The sequence below is a fragment of the Macadamia integrifolia genome, unplaced genomic scaffold, assembly GCF_013358625.1.
Source record: "Macadamia integrifolia cultivar HAES 741 unplaced genomic scaffold, SCU_Mint_v3 scaffold1515, whole genome shotgun sequence".
NCBI classification, from domain to species: domain Eukaryota; kingdom Viridiplantae; phylum Streptophyta; class Magnoliopsida; order Proteales; family Proteaceae; genus Macadamia; species Macadamia integrifolia.
The window spans coordinates 137,670-160,214 of NW_024868242.1; the positions used below are offsets into that span (position 1 = coordinate 137,670).

The 22,545-nt window shown below is 38.0% G+C and overlaps 1 protein-coding gene across 1 annotated transcript; it reads right to left on the reverse strand.

The window, feature by feature from the left end:
- Positions 1 to 16,436, reverse strand: LOC122064080 (alanine aminotransferase 2-like). Its single transcript, XM_042627780.1, has 15 exons — positions 16,100 to 16,436; positions 15,227 to 15,277; positions 13,265 to 13,315; positions 12,321 to 12,386; positions 12,180 to 12,241; positions 8,552 to 8,630; positions 8,360 to 8,464; positions 8,153 to 8,263; positions 7,785 to 7,922; positions 7,557 to 7,631; positions 7,167 to 7,287; positions 6,919 to 7,073; positions 6,575 to 6,649; positions 5,568 to 5,771; positions 1 to 289 (listed from the first exon to the last, which is right to left on the reverse strand). Exons 1-15 carry the CDS (start codon positions 16,268 to 16,270, stop codon positions 173 to 175), a joined length of 1,581 nt encoding a protein of 526 aa, XP_042483714.1. The 5' UTR covers positions 16,271 to 16,436; the 3' UTR covers positions 1 to 172.
- Positions 16,437 to 22,545: the final 6,109 nt, after the last annotated feature.

Here is a 22,545-nt window from a genome sequence, read left to right on the forward strand (position 1 = left end):
TTATAGGTGCCCTTGGCTGTATCGGTCACTGCTGATATCAATACCGATACAAGTTATAAAAAATCTGGGAACATGAAACCTCCATATTTTTATAAGACATCATCCGGATTCCGGACTCCAAGAATAGGGATTCTGTTCATTCAGACGACAGATAATAGGCACAGCAGTCAACTCAGTCATGGAACTCTGCCATGAACCCTTGGTGGAAGGCTGTCAAACGGGAAACAACTGCTGGAATCTTATCTTCCTGCGGCAGTATTGTGCACCTGAAATGCCATGTACCAGGAACCTGACAAAGCAACACAAATGCATACCAGTCAAAAAAAACAAACACAGGCTACCTCTTCTAATGAACCCTAAGGCTTCTTAAAACAGTTAAAATCCATGATATTTCAACCAAGAAACAGTAGTGATATAACCATAGATGGAGCACATATAGGGTCAGAACCAATGATACTCATCATTAAATCAATGTCAGGAACGATCATAGCAGCTGAACCTGTTGGCTGTTTATTTATTTATTTATTTTTGTGGAACTGCTTGATGATAATCTTTTTACTCATATCGGAAGGCAGTAATCTCGTGTTTATGACCATTCCCAATTGGATCCTTCTGGTTTGGATGTAAAATGTTGTAATACAATATTTTATTGAACCAAAAGCAAATGGAAACTTCCAATAATCAAGTAATTAAAAAACTAAATCAATATAGCAATTGAATTACTTAGGTTTTTTTTTTGGGTAGAAAACCATGCCAAAAGAAATACTTCATTTCTCAACTGCTATCTGAAATGTTAGTTTCTGCTACATTATCGATCCTTGTTCTTTTCCCTTGTTTCTTTTTAGCCGCCTGCGGGGGGGGGGGGGGGTTTGAATATTATCCTTTATGAGAGCCCTCCACATCAAAATATAGACAGTTTAACCAGAAAGGGACTGTGTGATAAAAAGTCAATAGAGCCTAAAGGGAAGAAAGGTCCACCCTTATGCCCCACGAGACAGCAAGATTTAGGACGCCAGAGGCCAGCCATGAAGCCCATTGAGTCCATCAGTTTAAGTCACTTATGTTTTAAGGTCTAGGCCCAATTAAGGTCCTTTATTCATGTCTTGCGCAGGGGGCTACTAGCTGATCATTTATTATTGGGGTTTTAATAATTTGTAACCATACTTTTTCACCCTTTTAGTATGATAATTTTTTTTTCAATGAGGATAATAGTGCCATTTCACATGTGTACTTACATGACAATGTGACACCTTTCAATAATTACATGATATGTCACTTTCAACTTATTTTTGAAACCCTTTTATACTCCTATTTTAAAATACTATTGGGAATAAGACAATGGGAAATTAAAATGTGGTGTCAAGTTCTAAATGCACCTATAGAGGAGTCATTTAGACACTCCTTATATTATTTGTTTCTACTTTAAAAAGAAGTTGTTATAGCCCCATGCTACTTTCTACTTTAGATTAATTCTGTTCTTGTAACAATAGAAGTTTATTTGACAAGGGAAAAATAGATCCCATGCTTTGAAGTACTGAAAAAAGAAGCTTTTGCTTCAGTTTGCAGTGAGCTTCAGCTAGGTGACGGGCATTGGTGATTATCCCCCCCCCCTCTTCTTCCCTTCCTTTCTTAGTCTCTATTTTATTAACCTGCAACAAACATGTGTTACCGTGAGGAAAACCGAGGTCTCCTCTATTATTTGGCTATTGTGTGTTCTTCATAAGGTGGATCCATTGAATATTCAAAGAAGCTGGTGGTTTCTCTGTTCTGGCAAAAACTTCAAGCCTCGATTTCTAGCAATCTGACCTTCATCAGCTTCAAGCCATCTTCTGGTATCATCTTGTCCATCAGTCTTTACTCGACATTGATTTTAAGCCCATCCAATGGCTGAGTAAACCTGTGACAGTTACTGATTCTTTCCCTAGTTTCTAATTCTGTGCAAGAACCAATAGTCTTCATCAGCCATCCATTGGGGCTGATCTTTTAAAGTTTTCAAGAGGACCCAATTCCCTTCCTTTGACAGTAATCTTAACCCCATCATGAAGCCAATCGGCTGCAGCTGCTAGATAACCATTAGTTACTAAATTTGGAACTGTTTTCTAACTTCAGTTCTGTCCATTGGATTACCCTGAATCTGATGCATGTTCAACTGTTGAGTGGATGATCTATTGTTAGTTTGAGAATGAACTGCTGTGTTGACCCGTAGATATTGACTGGTTCCTAACTATGGAATCTACTAACTATTTTGGCATTCATAAAATATCTCTAAATCCTACCATTGGATTGAGACCACCTTTGGGGATATTCAAGACCCTAGGGAGATCAGTTACTGCTGTTAATATGGAGTTCATCAGACTTATATACTGGGGCTAGTTTTGGTGTTCAAGCTGCTGGTCTGGTGAGCCCTCCGATTATCTGGTTAGGATTCATATCTCTATCGTAGTGTAGATTGAATCCAACAACTTGGCATCAGAGCTATGGCAGAGTGCAGTACAAGGACCCCAAATTCAGCTCATGATCCTTTAAATCAGATATTAGAGATGATGCAACAGATGTCAGCAGAACATAAACAACTTTCTGAAAGGATGACAAACATGGAGCAACAGATGAGTATCCCACCATACCCAAGGTAGTTCTGAAAATCTAGGGGTAATAGGGGTAGCCCACATTTTACAGCTAACACCACACGAGGGTTTACAGGTAGAGTGTCATAGAGAGATCACACACCTCAACCTACCTTTAAGGATTGTCCGAGGTTATACTTTGAAGGTAACAACGGTGGACAGCATAGACATTTTGATGATTCTCAAAGGATTCGGATGGGATTGAAAGAATACAGTGGCCCAAATATGCTCTGACTCTTTAAATTCTATGGATGACTATTTTGAGCGGACATAATCAAGGAAGATGAAGCTAGTGCGGGAAAAACTTATCGGGCCAGCAAGGGAGTGGTGGAATAATCAAGAAAGAAGGCTACATAATCGAGGTACAACACCCACTACTTGAGATGAAAGAAGAATTGAAAAGCAATTACCTTACACGAACTTCTTGCGCATGATTGCATGATCAGTTAAATTACTTGCGGCTAGGCTCACTTTCTGCCACTGAGTACAGACAACAATTCGACTCGCTTGTTTCACGGACGAAGATCAAGAAAAATGATACACAGCTTCTATCACAATTCAAATATGATTTATGGCCAGAGATTCGGCGAGAGCTTGGTGTGGTTGACATCTATAGGTTAAGGATTTGTTGAAGCCACCGGTGAGGAGACTTCGTTTCGAAGTTGGAGAGTATACTAGGACACCTAATAGTGTTGTTTTAGATGGTCCTACTACTAGACAGACACATGCTCTCACTGCTGCAGAAAAAGGGAAAGCTCCCATGGGTGGAGGAAGTGAGGTCAAGTGTCATCATTGTCACAACTATGGTCATTCTGCAAAATTTTGCCTCAAAGCCCAAAGAATTTCATCATAGCCGCCATTGAAGCCAAGCCAGATACAAAATATTATGATGGAGTCTCCACTGATGATGATCGAAGAGCAACCAACTAATGACAAAGAGCAAGCTAATGGATTGCATGTCTTGTGCTTGATCCTGTCAACTGAGATGACTGAATATGACACAGATGAAGAACCTAAAGAACTCGGCACTACAGTGGAGTTTGATATATTAGATGATAGGAAAGCAACTGAAGAGGACTCCATGGGCACTACCTTCAATCATACACCTGATTTTGAAGTTAAGTGCATAAAAATTCATTATCACATCCGAGTACTCGCCTTAAAGGCTCCATTCCCAACATCAAGGAGTTGCCGGAGTTCTGTTACGGTCTTAAGCAAGACAATCATCATACCATGCTCATTCCTCAAGTGTCAAAAACTCCTGGTCAACTTTTTCTTAAGCTGGGGAGAGCTGATGCAAGTCATGGAGCTTAAGAGAAGAAAGGTCCAGCATGAGAAAGCGAATCTTGAGGCCCCCAAAGGGCCAGCCATTAAGCCCATTGAGCCTAACAGTTTAATTCATTTAAGTTTTAAGTTCTAGGCTTAATTAATGGGCCAGGTCCATTAAGGCCCTCTACTTATGTCTTATATTGGAGGATACCAATTGATCTTTTATTATTTGTTTCTACTTTAAACTCTAAAGTGGTGTTGTTATAGCCACATGCTATTTTCTATCTTAGTTTATTTCTATCTTGTAACAGTGACAACTTTTATTTATTAAGGGCGGGCAAAATAGAGCCCAAGATTTGAATTATTAAAAAAAGAAGCTTTTGCTTTGGTTTGCCGTGAGATTCAGCTATATGCTGAGACACCAAGGTCAGTGAGAGACTGATCAAGGCTATAGGTGAAAGGCCTTGGTCATATTCCCCCACTCCCACCCCTCCTTTCCTAGTTCCTATTTTATTAACCTGCAAACTGTGTTACTGTGAGGAGAACCAAGACCTCATTCACTGTTATTTGACTATTGTGTGTTCTTTACAAAGTGGATCCATTGAATATTCAAAAGAAGCTGGTGGTAGGAACTCCCTCAAGCACTGCAGCACTTGGGTTTAAATGGTTTTTCTGGCAGAAACTTCAGTCCTCGATTTTTTAGAATCTGACCTTCAGCTTCAAGCCATCTTCTGAAATCATGTTGTCCTTCACACCGTCTCTACTCGACATTGATTTTAAGCACATCCAATAGCTTGGTAAACCTGACTGTCAGTTACTAATTCTTTCCCTGCTTTCTAATTCTGTGCAAATAACGATACTCTTCATCAGCCATGCACTGGGGCTCATCTTTTGAAGTTCTCAAAAGGACCCAAGTCCCTTCCTTCAACAGTAATCTTAACCATTTAATTAGTTAGTCAGTTTTGGTCCTGGCTTTTGGGAAACCAAGGACAATCGGTTGGTCGCTTCTGGACCAAAACTGACAGGTACCTATTGACCAAATGATAAATGTTTCAGGTTGGACTATTACAGGTTGTGTGTGTTTTTGATATTCATGATATATTAAATAAACATGTCTTGTGTTGATTCATGACATATATTCATCAAATGGTAAATTAGTTTGAAGCTATAACCCTGAAAAATACCTGATTATGATATATTATATGATAATACAGAACCGTTCATGGGCTCTAAATGGTTTCAAACTGGACCAAAATTGATTAAAAACAGGGACCAACGGACCGATTATTAAATGGTCCTGGTTATAAGACGTGACCGATTAGATAATTAGTTGGTTCTGGTCTTGGCCTCATGGGACCAGGCCCAATGAGACCCTGAACCCACCGAATGACACCCCCAAACAGAGAAGCCCTCAAGATTGCCAAAGCAGGAATGCCGGCATGTTCCAAGCGTCAACATGATATTAAACAAACAGAACATGGTTTTTTTTTTTGAAAAACACAAACAGAACACGGTCACCACTACACACACACACACACAATTAATGCCTATTATCCTAATCACAAAACCCCAATCAAATGCAATTGAATCATGAAATACCATAAAGAATTACGGAATGCAGAGGGGGGGGGGGAAAGCCCACAAAAGCAATGGTCAAGATTCAAGAATTTTCACCTGCCGAAAGCCAGATCCAGGAACAACAACAATTCCAGTAGCATCAAGGAGGCGGCGAGCATAGAATGCATCTGGAGCAGTTTTTGCTGCTTCAGCAGCTTCTATTGCTTTACGAGGCAAATGCAGACAGGGAAATAGATACATTGCACCCTCTGTTTTGTTGCAGGTAACACCTTCTAAGCTGTTGAAAGCATCTTCCAGAGTCTGCATCAGGGATAATAGGGAAGAAACTAACCATTAGATCATGAATTACAAGACCAAGTCGGTCATTGTTCTTCCTACCACCCATTCAAATCACCATGTAGGGATGCACAGTGTTTTCAATGACTGCTAGGCCCAGTGGTTGGTTGGGCGGAACCATACAATGCCAGGGGTCAACAATCCTATGTATTTTGCATCACAATGAAGTCTGCAGATGGGCTGTTGGATCTGATGATTGGAGCATTCAGACCCTAGATAGAAAGTTGGCCCCAGGTAGTTTGAGGCCCTGTCATTTTTCAACAACATTGAGGTTAACTGGAAGCCCGCATATATAACAATTAGCCGAACATCTAAAAGAATCTTGAAAATCCCATGGTTTGCAAGCTATAACCTCAGAAGTGAAAACTATAGTTGGGCAACATGTTTAAGGCTTGATATCAAGCAAAGAAAATGCCAGAAACAACTGCTCATTGTTCCAAATGAGAGCAAGTAAATTACTTTTAGGTGCTTCAACAAGAAGTTGGTATATGGCTGAATTAACACAACCGATCTTGGTGAAACCCAGCTGGATAGAGTTTCAAACTGGGTGAATCTGGTTTCTGTATCATTTAATTGTAGCATCCACCAGGTTATCTCAATCAAATCCTTTGGGTAACTTTCCAGTTCAAAAAAGCTTGAAAATTGGTCTCACATTATGGGCCTCAGGTTAACACACAAAGCTTGGGGGACCAGTAATTTTCGTCATCAAGTCATCAGTCCTTTGGGTATCATAATTTTATATAATTAGGTTGCTTTGTTTAGCTAACCTTTGCACGTCTTGCTAATGACGAGAGAATTCCGTCTTTCTCAGCAGAATAAGATTCAAATGACTCATCTCCAACCTGCAGAGAATGCTTTTAGTTAGTGTCGCTAAAATGTAACCGGAAACGAAAACTAGGGCACGGAAGCAGATTGATTCCAGAAAATTAATAAACTCACAATTCCATACACCTGAGGAAACTAACTGAAAATATCATCACATAAGAGGAAAATATGATGAATCAAAGTCCACAATTGGGTTACAACAATAATGCTGACAGTACAGTAGAAATCATGTAATTATCTTTCAATACTAAATCAGGAATATGATATATGTATCACAGAATACTACCTTTGGAGGGTTCATGACAAGACTTGCAAGAATCTGACCAGAGATGTTTGAACAGAGGTTTACAGATGCCACTTTGTAAATCTGTTCCCTTACATCAGCTCCAAAACCAGTAACCTCCATGTAACCTCCTCTTTTACCACATTCTCCATAATATCCTAAAGTAGAAAATAAAATCCTGTTATATTTAGTTCTTAAGAAAATAAACTTCTTTTCAATTCTGGTCAGCCTGAAAGATGAGAAACACATACCTTTAGAAACTGACTGGAATGATACTAAAGAGATATCCTCCTCACCATACCCCATTGACCTAGAAATCTTCTTGAATGAGTGAAACTTCTTGTCTGTAACATAAACATTTTCTTGGTATACCTGTGAAAGTTCAAGTCAACAATACATGTATTAATGACAATAAAAAGCATGTTTCTTGATGAAGCAACCAAGCAAATAATTAACTCATCATCAGTTTGATGCAGACTACAAGAACAATGTCAAACTACAGTTTCTAGAATGTGTCGACCACGAAAATAATTAACTCATCCATCAAAGCCAGCAATACAACAACTGAAGGTATGAGTTTCGAGGGATTGTTTGATATAAGGTATAGTTGTAAGGACTTGAAGCTCTTCGTAACTACCCACCTCATCTGCAAGGAGAACAAGACCTTCTTTCTTGCAGAATTCCACAATTTCCCGCTGATTGTCCTCAGCAAGAACCTGGAGAATGGAACAAAGAAAACTCTTATAAAACTGATAACACAGGTAACCATACAACTAAACAACATCAAACCAAGCTTTCATGAGGAAAGTTCTCAATGTCATGCACCATGGAAAAAAAAAAAAAGAGATAAAAGAAATGTAATATCTTACCTGCCCAGTTGGGTTGCCTGGATTTATCACCACTAATGACCTAACAGTAATACCCTTGGAGTTGGCATCTTCTAATTGTTGCTTAAGCTCTGATATCTCCAAACCCCAGCCTGTTGCTTCATCAAGATAGTATGGCACCTAAGAAGACCAAAGAAAGGTTCTCCAGTGGTTATTCTCATCCTGGTTATACTTGGGATTCAATGAGAAATAAGACTTCCAAAATTTCAAGCCAAAACAGGTTAACTCAATAGAGAACTGATTTTACAGAAGGTTGTTCTGGCAAATGGCTCAGTTTAGGCTTTGATATTTAGGCAGCCAAAATGCAGTAACCAAACTACCAAATTCAATGCATTTCTGGATAAACATACAAGAGTGCCACCATGAAGGGCAATTGAAGCAGAGTACAGAGGGTACTGAGGGATGGGGCAAAGAATGCCATCTTTCTCCGACCTTATCAGCAACTGCATCATCATATGTACCTGAGAAGAAAACAGGAAAATATCAATTGAAGTTCCCTCCAACACATCTATGATCTGACTAGTGGGAAATAAGAAGGGTGAAATTCTGAAAGTTACCGCAGGGCTTGCACCATCAGTTAAGAAAATATCATTTGGATCAGCAGGAAAACCATCACGTGCTGCGATTCCAGCTGCAACTGAATCACGTAAGCCCTTGATACCCTGAGATTGGAAGAACAGGATCGTAAAACTTCACGTCAGGAGTAATTCATTACTAATTTACAATGCTGCGGACAGTGGTATCATTACCTGACTGTGGCTATATGCACCTGTTGCTCTTCCTGGGATTTGATCTAGAATCCCCCAAGCTCGCTCTATGGCATCCGCACTGCAACAATGCATATGAAATAATGGAAGGTACAGATAATCATTATTTTATTTAAAGGAGAAAGAAAAGATAGATAATAGTTGCTAGAGTATCTTTTTGCATTTATTAGATTGATACTTGAAGCTTCTACATAGCGATCTGAAGTCCACTAACTAGAAAGTAGCAAACAATGGATTGCCACAACTGAAATTTGGTATTGCAAATGATGGGTAATTATTTTTGGAGCTCCCAACTGGTTGTGATTAACAAGCCCACTCACCCAGACTGCTAAAGAAACAGCCAGGCCGTCGGGACTGGGCGTGGCACTTCTAATTATATGATACACACTTCACTTAGATTTAGAAGCCTAAAGCAGGCTCCATTCAATTTTAGCTGAAACCTTACCCAAGTTGCACACAGTACCACCCTACCACCAAGATGCAACTGCACTTCTGACATGTGCATCTACTAAAATATACTTCCTCAAACAGGAAATGTTACAGTCTGAACCACCAAGACAGGATGGTTTTAAGCAACGGATATGTGAAATGCAGGCTAAAATGGCTCATCATTTGGTCGACCAAATTAAAAGTATTTCTTCAAGACGAAAATTTTCAAATCTAGCAGTTCTCCTTTACGGCTTTACAACATAGCTAACTGACTTCGGAGTTGCCTTGAGGGAAGGTTTACAATGGGAGTTGATTAAGAAGTGATCAAAATATTCAGAAAGTAAATTTTATTTACATGGTGCTTGGGAAAAAATTGATAATATATACATTAAGATATAAAATAAATGTAGCAAGAGATGAGATGAGTAAGTCGTAAGACTAGGAATGGGTAGCATTAGAACTGCGTGCTCTCAAAGGGAAAGTAGGATTTGTACCAACAGGTGAGAAAATGATGAAAATTTTATTGACATCGTTTGGACATGTGCATTGGACAATGATGACCAATATGCACAAGTACGGAGAAAAAATGTGGTACATTAAAGGTAGTAAATGGACAAGTGGAAGGGCAAAGGTAACCTGGGTTTGAATTGGAAAGATAAGGACATGAATACTTATGTGTCAAAAGCCACTGCACCTTTTTAAGTAGTGTTGATATAGGCCACAAATACTTTTGGTCCTTCATGTGATGCAGAACATGGATACTTATGGGCCCACCCAATTCAGCAAAAGTCTAAGCAATAGAAAGGAATATCAAACTTGTAATAACCATACTTTCCAAGGGTTTACTAGGCAAGGCAAAGAGCAAAGAATATGAATAGGTTTAGGAATTAATGAGCAGGGGTAGACTAGGAACTAAATGACATGAGGGACTTAGAGGTGAAGGGAGGGGTAAACTTGGAACTCAAAAATTAAAAACAGTTTTTTCTGGCGGGGGTCCTTGGATAACACTGATGGGGTAGCCTTGGGGAAGAGAAGGAAACCGCATAAAGAGGGGGAGGGGATCACACACAAGGCACCAAATTCAACTATTTTAAAATAAAATTCACTTTAATCTCAAACATTGAGTTTATGCAAGTATTTAATAGAAATTAAAATAACTCTCCTACTTAGACTCTTCACACTGAAATTGACGCCTACTTCGACTCCAAAACTGAAATTGACTCCTACTTCCCTTACGTATCCTATCCCAAAACAAGTATAATAAAATAAAAGACATACTATTAACTAAACTACTACCAGCCCTTGTTGGACCAAAAACCTGGGCTGGACCGGTTCTTCTTGGCCTTTGGCTTCCATAGCCGGTCATGCTGGTCCAACCAAGTAAGTGCAGCCGTATTTGCATCAAACCCAGCCAGCTGGTGGCCGGTCACATAGGTGAGGTGGGGGGAGAGGGGGAAATATATATATATAGGTGGGACGAAATGGAGAGTCAACCACAAGAACTCCTTGGTCTTACGCCAAAGGCTGTGACCACTGAGCAATAGGCTCATTCCCCCAATTAAAAAGAGGTTAAACCCAATAACCTATGGGGGTCTTCAACAACCTTCAAATATCACCAGTCATGATAGAACCAGAACAGGGAGTTCTTCAACCTGAAAGAACTCAAGTCGATACAGCATCAATTGACTAGCAATTTCAGGATTAGGTCACTAATCCCTTGGGCTCCGAAACCCAACTAATACCAGACCAGAATATTGGGTAATAAACTTCAGGTAAACCTCTGACACAGAAACTGGAGGTAGACTTAGAACCAGATCCGATATCTGGTTGTTATTCACAACAGGGAAGTCAACTGGAGGTAGGATGTAGGATTTCAAGTCACCATAGGGTGGCGATTCTAACCCAGAGTATGAAGGGGAAAGAAGATTAGACGGAAGGGAACAATCTACAATAGTGGGGGGAAGCTGTTTTGTGTGCAGAACAGGGGGCGGGGAACTCAACGAAAGAAAGGGTTCGAACCTCAGAGAAGGAATAAAGAAATTAAAGAGGGCAGGGAATACTGACACAACAACAGAAGCAGGTAATGCTGCAACCAAACTTAATTTTTATTCCAAAAGCCTTTCTTTCATTGATTACAACCATGTATTTAAAAACTTGAAACAATCCTAATCCTAAACCAAAACTAAAACACAACTTGACACTAACTTGGACCTTGAAACTAAAACAAAAGTTACAAAACTCTAAATCAAAACTCAGAACTAAAGTATGGAATGGACTGTACCACTACATAGCCCATTCAAAGTAAAAGATTACAAGATAAAATCCAAACAACAAATTTAAATAAATAAATAAACAAACCACAATACCCTTGTGGGCCAAAGCTAAAATGGGACCTAGTTCATCTCCATCAGAGCTACCCAATGGATTTGGGCCGGTCCATGGAAGTGCTCTTGCATCATCATGGCATAACCCAAACTCGCCAATGACTCACCATATGAAACCTAAAATCAAATTGGCATAATCCAAACCTGCCAATGGCTCACTATATGAAACCTAAAACCAAGTTGGCCTCACCAAACTGCGTTTTCATGTAGCCTACTTCATTTTCATTTCTATAACTCAATAAACTAAAGAACACACAACACACACACACAAAAGAAGAGGATATAATGTATTGTCTCAAACATCAAAGTTTTCTTTGGGTTAAAAAATCAACTCTTCTTTGGCAAATGACAATTCATATGGTTGAGTTCTCAAAGTATGCAATCAAGCCTTCATTTCATGATTCATACATCAGTTATATAAATAAAAATTTACAGAGAGTTTGAAAAAATTCTTGACTGGCTTTAGTTTGTTGGAATATGCACCCTTCCATTTGTTAAATGAATTTAATCTTTCTTTTAAGTTCAGATGAGAACCTCAGGCAATGAGCCCTACAACCTTTGAACTTTAAGGGCTTTTGGAAATAAATCATTCCAACTCCCAAATATGTCATGAAAAGCCTATAGGTGGGACCAGTAGAATAATTTTTTACCTCCAAATCCAATATGTTCGAGGAAGCATGCAAAAGTCATACAACTTTAAAACTTGGGAAAAATCATCACCATATCTTAGGAGTTCGGAAAGTTATGAATAAACCAGCCAGTCCTAAACATCTCTCTTTGAAAATCTTTCTATGTACCTGAACAAGCCCTGTGTTTCACTTTTGTCCAGAATGTTTGGGTGATCACAAAGTGCAAGAACCTGATAGACAGATGCCAATTGTAAGAATTGGTCAAGAAGATCCACAAACAACAACTGCAATGAAATGCAATTAACTAACCTCACGGAAAAAGGTAATTGGCTGCTGACCAAGAGATTGTGGGTTCCCAATGTTGCAGTAAAGTATCTGTAAAAGAAGAATCTCAGTTAAGTAGATGAACATTATTTTACACATTTCAAAGGAAAATAATGCTGTAGATTTTCAGGCCAGAAACAGAGTCCATGTACAATTCTACTGACCCATTCTTGAGGCGAGGTCATAGCCCCCTTTGTTCAACCAGCTGGGTTGGTGGCAGATCAAGATGGCTTTGACTCTTAAGGCTTAAAATTTTATATGTATAAATAATTTGATATGTATTAACAAAGGTGAATTTGTAACACAAATAAAATGGTAGCTTTGTGATCTGTGTATTGAGGCTTATATGTTCAAGCTTGCTAACAGCAGGTTACAATGTTCCCATTCACCGTTCACCACCAACATTCATACAGAATATACAAACAGAGCAAGCATATTCCACATGCCTATCATCAATAATCCAGCTTTCCAGGCCATCAGTTCAATTGTCTTTGATGGAAGTTGAACGGTTTAATGGTTAGGATGGCACTAATTCGGCCCTTATTTCATCTGCCAGTAATTTGTTTCATTGTTTCTAACAGCAAAGATCATTATTCATTGTAATTAATACCGGCTTGATTATAAATCCCAAGCATTGGCATTAGGCATAAAATTACCTAAAGGAATATATATATATATATATATTTATATATTAGGCTCAGATCTTTCCAGTAATAATTCACTTGCTTCTTTAAATGAACCACGTATCTCTGGCTATTCTAGTGTAATGGTTCCGTGGTACAGGACTCATATTTTGCAGTAAGAGATTAAGCATCACATGAGTATTCAGGTCTAATAAAGAAAATTTCACCCCAAGGATAAGCAAGTAATGTAACAAAAATCAATTCTGATGACAAATATTGAAAACAAAAAATAGAAGAGGAACCCACCTCATCAAACGGATGAGAACCTGGCTTTGTTTGTAATTCTTGTTGCAAAAGCTGTAAAAATATAGTTCAAGAGAGCTCTCAGTAAGTTGAACTTGATACTAACAGCCATATTTCAGATTCAACAAATCCAGTCCATCTAAAATTCACATTGCAAAGATGATTAATCCAAGCTTCAAGCGATAAACAACTCATTTCTCCATATATTTCATAACAATATCATATGGCCAAACATGTGTAAAATGTGCATCAAAATTCATGTCTGGATACAGAATGGACCCAAGAAGAAGTTCCATTTATTCTAAAGTGTTGTATACGTAACAATGTAAATACCTTTTACGTAATAGAAATACTAAATTACATTAAATTTGTTTCTGCATTGATCACAACAGTCAACTTTACCAGGACAATCTAATTGGGTTGGTTTGACCCAATGGATCACAACAATTCCGCACCCACTGATTTGATGTCTACGGCTCTGTATAGCGAGACCATCCTTACAGTCTACCAGAAAGGAATATTGGAGGTTTGGACATTCGTTTTCGTTGATTATAGGCCTTTTATAGTCAAAATTCCAAAACACAAATATACATAAGCAGATCGCAGTTTGAGGTTTAGAAGGCAGGTTTCTTAGATATATTTTACAAGTTATCTAACCATTGATGCGATCAATTTCTAACAGAGAGGGAGAAAAAAAAAATTAGCACTGGAAATGGTTTTTGTTCTAATGGATATCCTGATTTGGATGAATCCAAAACTAATGCACCATCCCATACACAGGGATTTGATACATATCCCCATGCCCCTTATAGAACATATATATAACCTACCACAGCTATTTAGTGGTTCAGACTTTGGATTCTACAACTTTTAAGGAGTGGTATCATGTGACTCAAATCTACTGGTTTAAAGTCCTCTGTCAAAGCTACAGTAGGTGCTGATACTTCTTGCAATGGACAACTTCAATTGCCACATGTATCACAGGCTGATAGGATGCCTCCAAGAACCGTTTGCAATTTGCATTCTCAGGAAACTTTAAAAAGGGTGAATGCTAATTGTATTAGCAAAAAGGAGGTCCATCATACTATACAGTGTCTGTAAAATAGTTGCATGTAAGTACCAACTCCCCTAATTTATTACATAAAGGCAAAAAGAACCTTATCTGTTTAGTCATTCAAAATGCAGGTTTTTATTAAATGACAATTCTTCAGAAGTTTCTGTATAAAGAAGGGGGAAAAAATCTATTTGAGAAAGAATGCACCATCATCTTCCCTATTTTTTGGTGTGTGGGTCCAAAATTGCATTAGATGAGAAAACTTGAAAGGCCAGGAAACTACAAACTTTCACTTTTCTTGAATCAGTTTATCCTTCCTACACTCCAGTAAGGCCCACCCATTCTTGATAAAGAAATAGCCAAAGCTTCGGAAACCTATATAAGACCTTATAATTTTATGTTTTTCCTCCGTAAGTGATAAAAACTATATCACTGCCGCTGGTTCTGGCATTCAATTTCTCCATCAAAATCCCTGTGAAGGTGTGATGATTTTTATCACTTCTACATTTACGTTCACCTGTACACATCTTGCAATTTTCATGTCACCTCTTCTGGATTCATAGACACAACTATGCACACTTTATTCTATTCAAGAATTCTTAGTTAATCATTGACCCTACTAACTTCCCCTGTCCTCTCATCATTCCCTATCATCATGATGAATTCTTTACAGACAGGAATTTTTTTTCCTCTTCATATTATACTCTAAGATTATGCAGATATCAATAAATTTTATATATCAAAGTACCCCTGCCATGGTTGGCATTGGTCACTGTGCTGGATAACTAATGGCTGTCAAATATCTGCATTCATTTCTCGTAAAATTATGTGAAACTGCGTATAGGATAAATTTGAATATGACGGTAATAAACCCAAAAAGAAGCAACTAGGACAACTAGGTCTTAACATACCTGGGCATGGGTAACAATCTCTCCGCGGACGGCATACTCACATTTTAGAACCTGCAAAGTGGAAATACCATAAAAAATTATGAATGTATAAGCTCAATGAACGACATACCAAGGTCACTGCCACAAATTGATCCAAGAAAACTTGAATGATGAGCAAGTAAAAAAAAAAACTAATCAAATTTGAAACTGACACAAAGCTCCACCAGATCGCAAGCCAGCTCTCAGAATCCCAATCTTGTTTCAAAATAATGGCATTCATCTTCGTGATAACTAACTACAGGTTAGTAAGATTCTATTCTAAGAAGCCCACTAATAATACTGAACCTTAATCAATAAACTCAAGACACTTTTTTCTTTTTAAGATGGGAAGGGGGGGGGGGTAATTGCATTTGCGACTGCACCAGCTATGGTGCTGGAGTTATGCACTTATTGATCCATTGAAAACGAAGAAAAACCTCAAATGAGCACACAGAGTAATCTTTAGGCCAATCGACATGGTTCAGCTATCATGTCAATAAATTATTCGAAACGACACCCTCCAAGATCACACACATAATTTAAATGCCTAAATCCAGCAGTCGGCCCAGAGATCGTCGAAGAAATGTAATCAAAATGAGATTTGAGAGGCTTTCAAGTATTGGGAATAAAGCAAGTTATAAAGTCTATAGTCAAAGTTCAAAACACAGAAAAAAGGAAACAAAAGTAGAATATAACGAAGTTGCATCTAAACAAACAAAATAAGGCCTCCTGAAGATCATGGCAAATAAACCAACAAAAACAAAAGTTGTAAAAGAAGATTGGTGAATTAGGCATGGAGACTGGAGAAGCAATACATGAGGAGGCATATGGCCATCTATCAGGAGGGTGCGATACCTTGGGATTGATAGTTTCAAGAGTAACCGGAGTAGATGGAGTCGACGACATGACGGACGAGGAATCAGGGAGTGAAGAGAAGCGCTGCTCAAAGGAAAGCGAACGTCGAGTGAGAGACGCAATGAAGTTTTTAGATCTGTCCGCTACGAATCTCCACATCGTAAAGTACATAAAGGAGATTTGGGAATATGGGATAGGGATAGGGATGGGATTGATAAAAACAAGGGGAACCGTCGAACAATGGGACGACTTCCAAGGGCATCGAACCGCCGCCGCCCACAGGAATTTACTGCCTTACTGGCGTCCCCACCGCTTCATTTCTCCCGCCCTTAATTGAGTCTTCCAGTCTTTGTTTCCTTCCTCCGATTGTTTTACCAAATAAAACATTAAAAAATGGGGAAACTTTTCCTTTCCTCTGACTGTCAACAGAAAATCCAATAAAAAAAAAAAAAAAAGGAAAAGCTATCTGTAACCAATTCGTTACAACAGCATTTATTTGCCCACCCCATTTTTTAATTAAAAAAAGGGCAAAATGTGGTAATAACAGTAGAAAAGCGGCCAAAATATGAAAAACAGGGATGTATCATGTATCACTATCACCCTGTGAGTTGTGGGCCTTGTGGCTCTAGGGGACCTATTTTCACTCGCGTGGCGTAATTGAACTCTCCTCAAACGGGCATCCGAGTATTGGAGAGTTTTATCAAAAAAAAATTTGGATTTCTTATTTTTTTCATTGAAAAAATAGAAAGGCGGGTTGTTGGGACGCTCCTAGCTTTGTTGGCGGCTCAACCAATGGAAGATGGGAGGGGTAGAGGGAATTTTTTCACACTGATCAGTACAGCTCTAGCGTGCGAGCCTTCTTTTAAAAAATAAGGAAAAAAAATCGCTATCTACTTGTGCTATCCAGTTCACAAGTAGATAGCATTCTCTCCGAAAAAAAGTTTATAGTAATAGAGATAAGGTTTTTTTTTTGGTAATGTAATAGGGATACAAGGAAAATTTAAGTAGGAATCTACACACTACATCAATGAAGTGTTAAAAAATAATATCATTCATCTAGGTTTCACATTGTTAGAATAAAAGAGAGAGTTAATATGGAACTCACATGATCAAAACAAATGAGAGTATTAATGTAAGTCCCAATATTTATTATGTGAGAATGGTATAAAGGAATTTGCACGCAGGCATCATATCAATATCTTCCCCTAATAAGGATAAAGAACACTACCTTGTTGGTGCAAGAAACATCCAAACACATCAATATACAAAAAGATAATGTTGCCCCCATCCACCATGCGCTAAAGATACTCCTGTGCACCCTCCCATTGGCTTGCACACTGGTTCGCATCAACACCAGCAAGGTATCATTCTTTCTCCCATAATAATAATAGAAAAAAAGAAGCCTAAAAAGTAACGTGATCGTTGTGTCAAGATACAATGGGGGATGAAATGACCACCCCATGGCTCCACCCCTCATGAAAAAAGAGAAAATTCCACCCCTATTGATACTTCTAGTTATACTTCCATTGGCCCTATTGCCTTTGAAGGACTCCTCTTGCATGATAATAATAAGTAATTAAGCTATGAAATGTAATCCAAGTCAAAAGATTTTAGGGGAAATTTTAGGATGTGGTTGGTTGTATAATTCGTTGAAGTTATTTTTCTGATTTGGCATAGATTCCGTGGAGAATGGTTTTGATGAATGTTATTTATTTTTGAGTCATCTGGAAAACTATTTGGTTACCCATAATTCTGTTATGTATTCTTTCTGAAAATTGTTTGGTTAACCTAAATGGAATCGAACATACCTTCACATTCGCTAGTTGACAAATAAACACTTGATCAAACGATTCCAAATTTTTTCGGCAGATCTAGGGTTTCCCTAAATCAAAAATCGCACACCTTTAATCTTCAAGACAATAGAAACCCTCTTCAAAGAAAAAATAGGACTAGATCAACAACGTGTAAGTACCCAGCCGGTGGCGGTCTTCAATTGTCCCTGAGACAAATCCAAGGAGGAGAAGGGCGATGGCAAGTAGCAAAACCTCCATTGAAGCAGTTCTTGGCAGTCGCAAGAGGGGGTTTCAAAAATCGTCAGGAGAGATATCGTGGGAGACTGTCCTTGGTTGATTTGCTTGAATCACAACTTAAATTGGTATTTATATGAAGGGTGGAACTATGTGTGTCATATATGAGTTTTACTATTTAGTATAATTCTTGGATGAAACACTTTTAGCTTTAAAAGGTGTTTCACTTGAATTTTATATTTCTAAGTAGAACTACTCTAAATTACAACCAAACAAATTAAAAAATACAAAATCACATTTGAAGTGAAGCACTTTCCAACTAAGTAGACAACCAAACACATCCTTAGATTATCAAAACTAGTCTTGAAAGGATTAGAAAGAAGGTGGAAATGAAAAGTGATAGGAGTTCTCGAAGGACTATGGCTAGCTTTGGACAAAGGATGAAATATCAGAAGTTTGGACCTATTCCTAGGACTTACTTTAGTTTATTCCACAATTAACATTTGGAGTTTGGCCGTGACATTTTCTAAACTTTTTGGAACACCTATTGAACTTTAGTTTATTCCACAATTAACATTTGGAGTTTGGCCGTGACACTTTCTAAACTTTTTGGAACACCTATTGAGTATTGATAAAATGTAATATTAGTAATCACGTAATACAATTTATAGCGGATATTGCTAGTAGGTAGCTTTAGGTAATAGGTCTGACCTAACTAACTCTCATAATATAAATTTAATTTCCTTATTGTTTTTCATTTTCTTTTTCATGTCATAAAAAAAAAATTCCAAAGGCAATATTGTTTGATCCATATGCAACCAAAATGAGATAAATATAAAGAAAGAAATAGTGAATTATGGGAGAAAGATACATATTCTTTTACTTAAGAAAAGAAAAGAAAAAAAAATTATAATAAGAGAGAAATCTTAATTACACAATGATTTTTTTTTTAATGTTTTTATTATCTCTTCTTTTAAATTCAAAATTTTAATTTCTTTTTTTTTTTTCTTTTCTTTTTCTAGACTATCAAACACAGCCTAATAATAAAAATTCTATGTTTCAACATTTGCAGTATCCATTCCTCACTCTCTGTCTCAATATTACTTACTACTTCCAATTCAATGATGTTCTCTCTTTCTCTCTAAGAAATTGGTTTTCTTTATTGTAAAAATCTTGACAAGAGCGACAATTCTTGAGTTTTCTCCTCGTCCATGGTGCGATTACATCTGCTTGCCTCATTTTGAAGCTTTTTAGGGAAGCAAGGTGCTCTCTCTCTCTCTCCCTCTCCCTTTCCCTCTCCCTCTCCCTCTCCCTCTCCCTCTTTTTACCCTCCATTGAAAAAAAGAGTAAAGGGCCGCAGAATATGGGGAAATTGGAAATATTAAAAAATAACTATAAAACTGAGGTGTTTTAAATATAATATTTATAAAATGTGAGGGTACTCAAACTTAAAATATCAGAGGTGAGGTACGTTGTGTGTAATTTAATTATAAGTTAGGTATTCCAGGTGTAATTTACCAATTAAAAATGGACAGTTTTTCAAGGGTCGGTGCGGGTCCATCACAAACGGACTATTGAATTGGCCATGATACATGCGAAATGTTCTTGGTCTTTATGAAAAAACAAAATTTCCTGATCGGATTATGTGTCTGCTAGTCCAATTAATTTCATTGTTGGATCACTTGCTCCATCATAGTCCACCTATTGAAGTTGCCCATGATACATGGCGAAAGTGTTCTTGGCCTTTATGAAAAAATTGAGAGAGAAAAAAAAAAAAAGAACTTGATTCAGATCATGTGTGAGCTAGTTTCTTGTCCTTGCTTGGAATCATATAGTCGATTCCATCAAGTTGGGATAAGACATTGTTGTTATCATTAATCAAGATCTAATAATTATTTAACATGGAGAGTGCTTTTCCAGCATGCACTTAACATGATAATAAGTTTAATAAAAAATGAATCCGCATTGACAGTGCATGAGAAGGCGTGGACCAAAATATTCAGCTCCTTTGGCGTGGGTTTTTTGCGCACCTTTTCTTTGGGCATTTCTTGTGCCAACAAGACAAGTTTCTTTTCCCTAACAATATAATGGGCAAGAGAACACCACCTGGTTGTGTGGTCACTGTTCTAATGCACAGACCAATGGAAGGCCGTACAAAGGCATCTTTAGCACATGGGGCGAGGGGAAACATAATCATTGTGTATCCGCCTATATCTAGGCTTAGACACACATAGGCAGATAGCTCTCTTTTTTCCTAATATATTTTTTCAAATTTGCACCCCAATTTGGCTTATCAGTTTTGTTGATTCTTGTTTCACACAAAGTTCTTTGTAGCTTGCTTCTACAATCTATATAGTTGTAACATTCCTCTACGTGAATGGGAAAAGCCAGTAGTAAGACTGGGAGGGCTATTCAAAGGCATCTTCTCTCTCTCTCTCTCTCTCTCTCTCTCTCTCTCTCTCTCTCTCTCTCTCTCAATTAAAGAATAAGAAATGACCTCAATATTCACAAAGCAAAGATTTCCAAACCATATAGGACCATTATCAATTTTCTCAAGAATTTTTGCCTGGTTTCGGGACAAGAACTTAACAATAATAAATCTAGTGTTCTCTTTAGCCCGAATGTGCCTTCTATGCTTGCTGGTGAAGTTTCCTATCTTAGGGTTCAATGTGGTGCCCATTCATGGTGAATATTTAGGATTACCCATGGAGTTCGGTAGATCCAAAAAATTCCTTTTTAATAATGTCATTGAGAGAGTTCAATCTAAATTAGCAGAGTGGAAAGAGAGTCTCTTATCTGTAGTAAGAAAGGAAGTCCTCCTAAAGTCTGTAGCTACTAGCATTCCCCTTTACCCCATGTCCTTATTCTTGCTTCCCCAGTCCATTTGTAATAAATTGAACAAATTATTAAGACATTTATGGTGGAAAGACAAGTCTAATAAGGGTGACTTTTGGATAAGTTGGAGCAAACTTTGTAGGAGCAAATCTTTGGGTGGGCTAGGCTCTAGGGATTTTCAAAGCTTTAATTTAGCCCTTCTTGCACGCCAATGTTGGCGCCTATTATCAAATGAGAAAGCGTTGTGGGTAAAAGTGTTCAAAGGGAAGTATTTTTCGAACTCCTCTTTTTTGGATGTCCCTAATCATCATTCTTGCTCCTGTGCTTGGAGAAGCCTCATGAAAGGAAGGTCTTTATTGTTGAATGGATTGCATAGAAGGGTGGGAGATGGTAAATCCACCTCTATTTTTTATGATGCTTGGGTCCCGTCGTTGCCAGGAGAAAAGTTGACGGGAAATGACCCGTCCTCTCACATTCACCTCGTGGAGGATCTTATCATAAATCCATCAAGATAATGGAATCTCCCACTCATTCAATCTTCCTTTCAGCTAGTGATGCTCGAGCTATCCTGCAGGTACCTCTTCATATTTTCCATTCTCCGGATAGTTGGTTTTGGAGGTACACAAAGAATGATAAGTTTACTGTTAAATTAGCTTATTATGCTATTTTTCACTTGAAGAATGCTAGTACAAATGTTTCTATCCATAATGCATCATCTTCAAATTTTGGTTTTTGGAAACCATTGTGGAATTTAAGAATTTTACCAAAAATTGAAATATTTTTGTGGAGGTGTTGTTCTAATGCTATTGCAGTTTATAAATTACTGCATAGTAGATCTATGTCTCGACTCCCTCTTTATCCCATTTGTCTTGTAGATGATGAATCAATGGTTCATGCCCTTTTTCGTTGCCCCTTTGTAGCTTCTGTGTGGAAAGCTTCCTCTTTCAGACTTGATACCTCCACTTTTCAAGGAGCTGGATTTAGTGATTGGTTTGATTACCTTCTTCTTAGATTTAAAGAGGTTCTAGACCATCAAGACTGCCATATCCAATGGTCATCTCTCCTTTGGCAATATATGAAAATAAAAAAACAAAGTTGTATTTAGCTTTGAACCTCCAAATTTAACTTTTACTATCTCAGCTTTCAATCATACAGTGGAGGACAACAAGTTGGGTATGAAGCAGTTAGCTATATCTAATCAACCATCTAATGTTTCATTCTCTCATTTTGTTTTTTCAGATTTTCAGTTCTCAAGCCTGCCAATGGATTCTGTTGTTGCTTTTACTGATGCGGCTTGGAACTCAAAGACAAAGAAATGAGGAAGAGGAGCAATCATTTTTGATAAAGGAAAGTCTTTCATTGGAGCTAAGCGTAAGGCAAGCTAGGGATTTTCAGCTTCAGTTATGGAGGTAGAAAGTGTGCGTGATGCTCTTCTTTTGGCCCGTAGTCTTGGGCTCTTGCATCTCCTTATATTCTCAGATTGCCAACAACTTATTTATGCCCTCAACAACATTGCTTCATCTTTGGACTGGTCTACTTTAGCTCTAGTTGATGATATTTGTCTCTTTCTTCTAATTTTTCCAC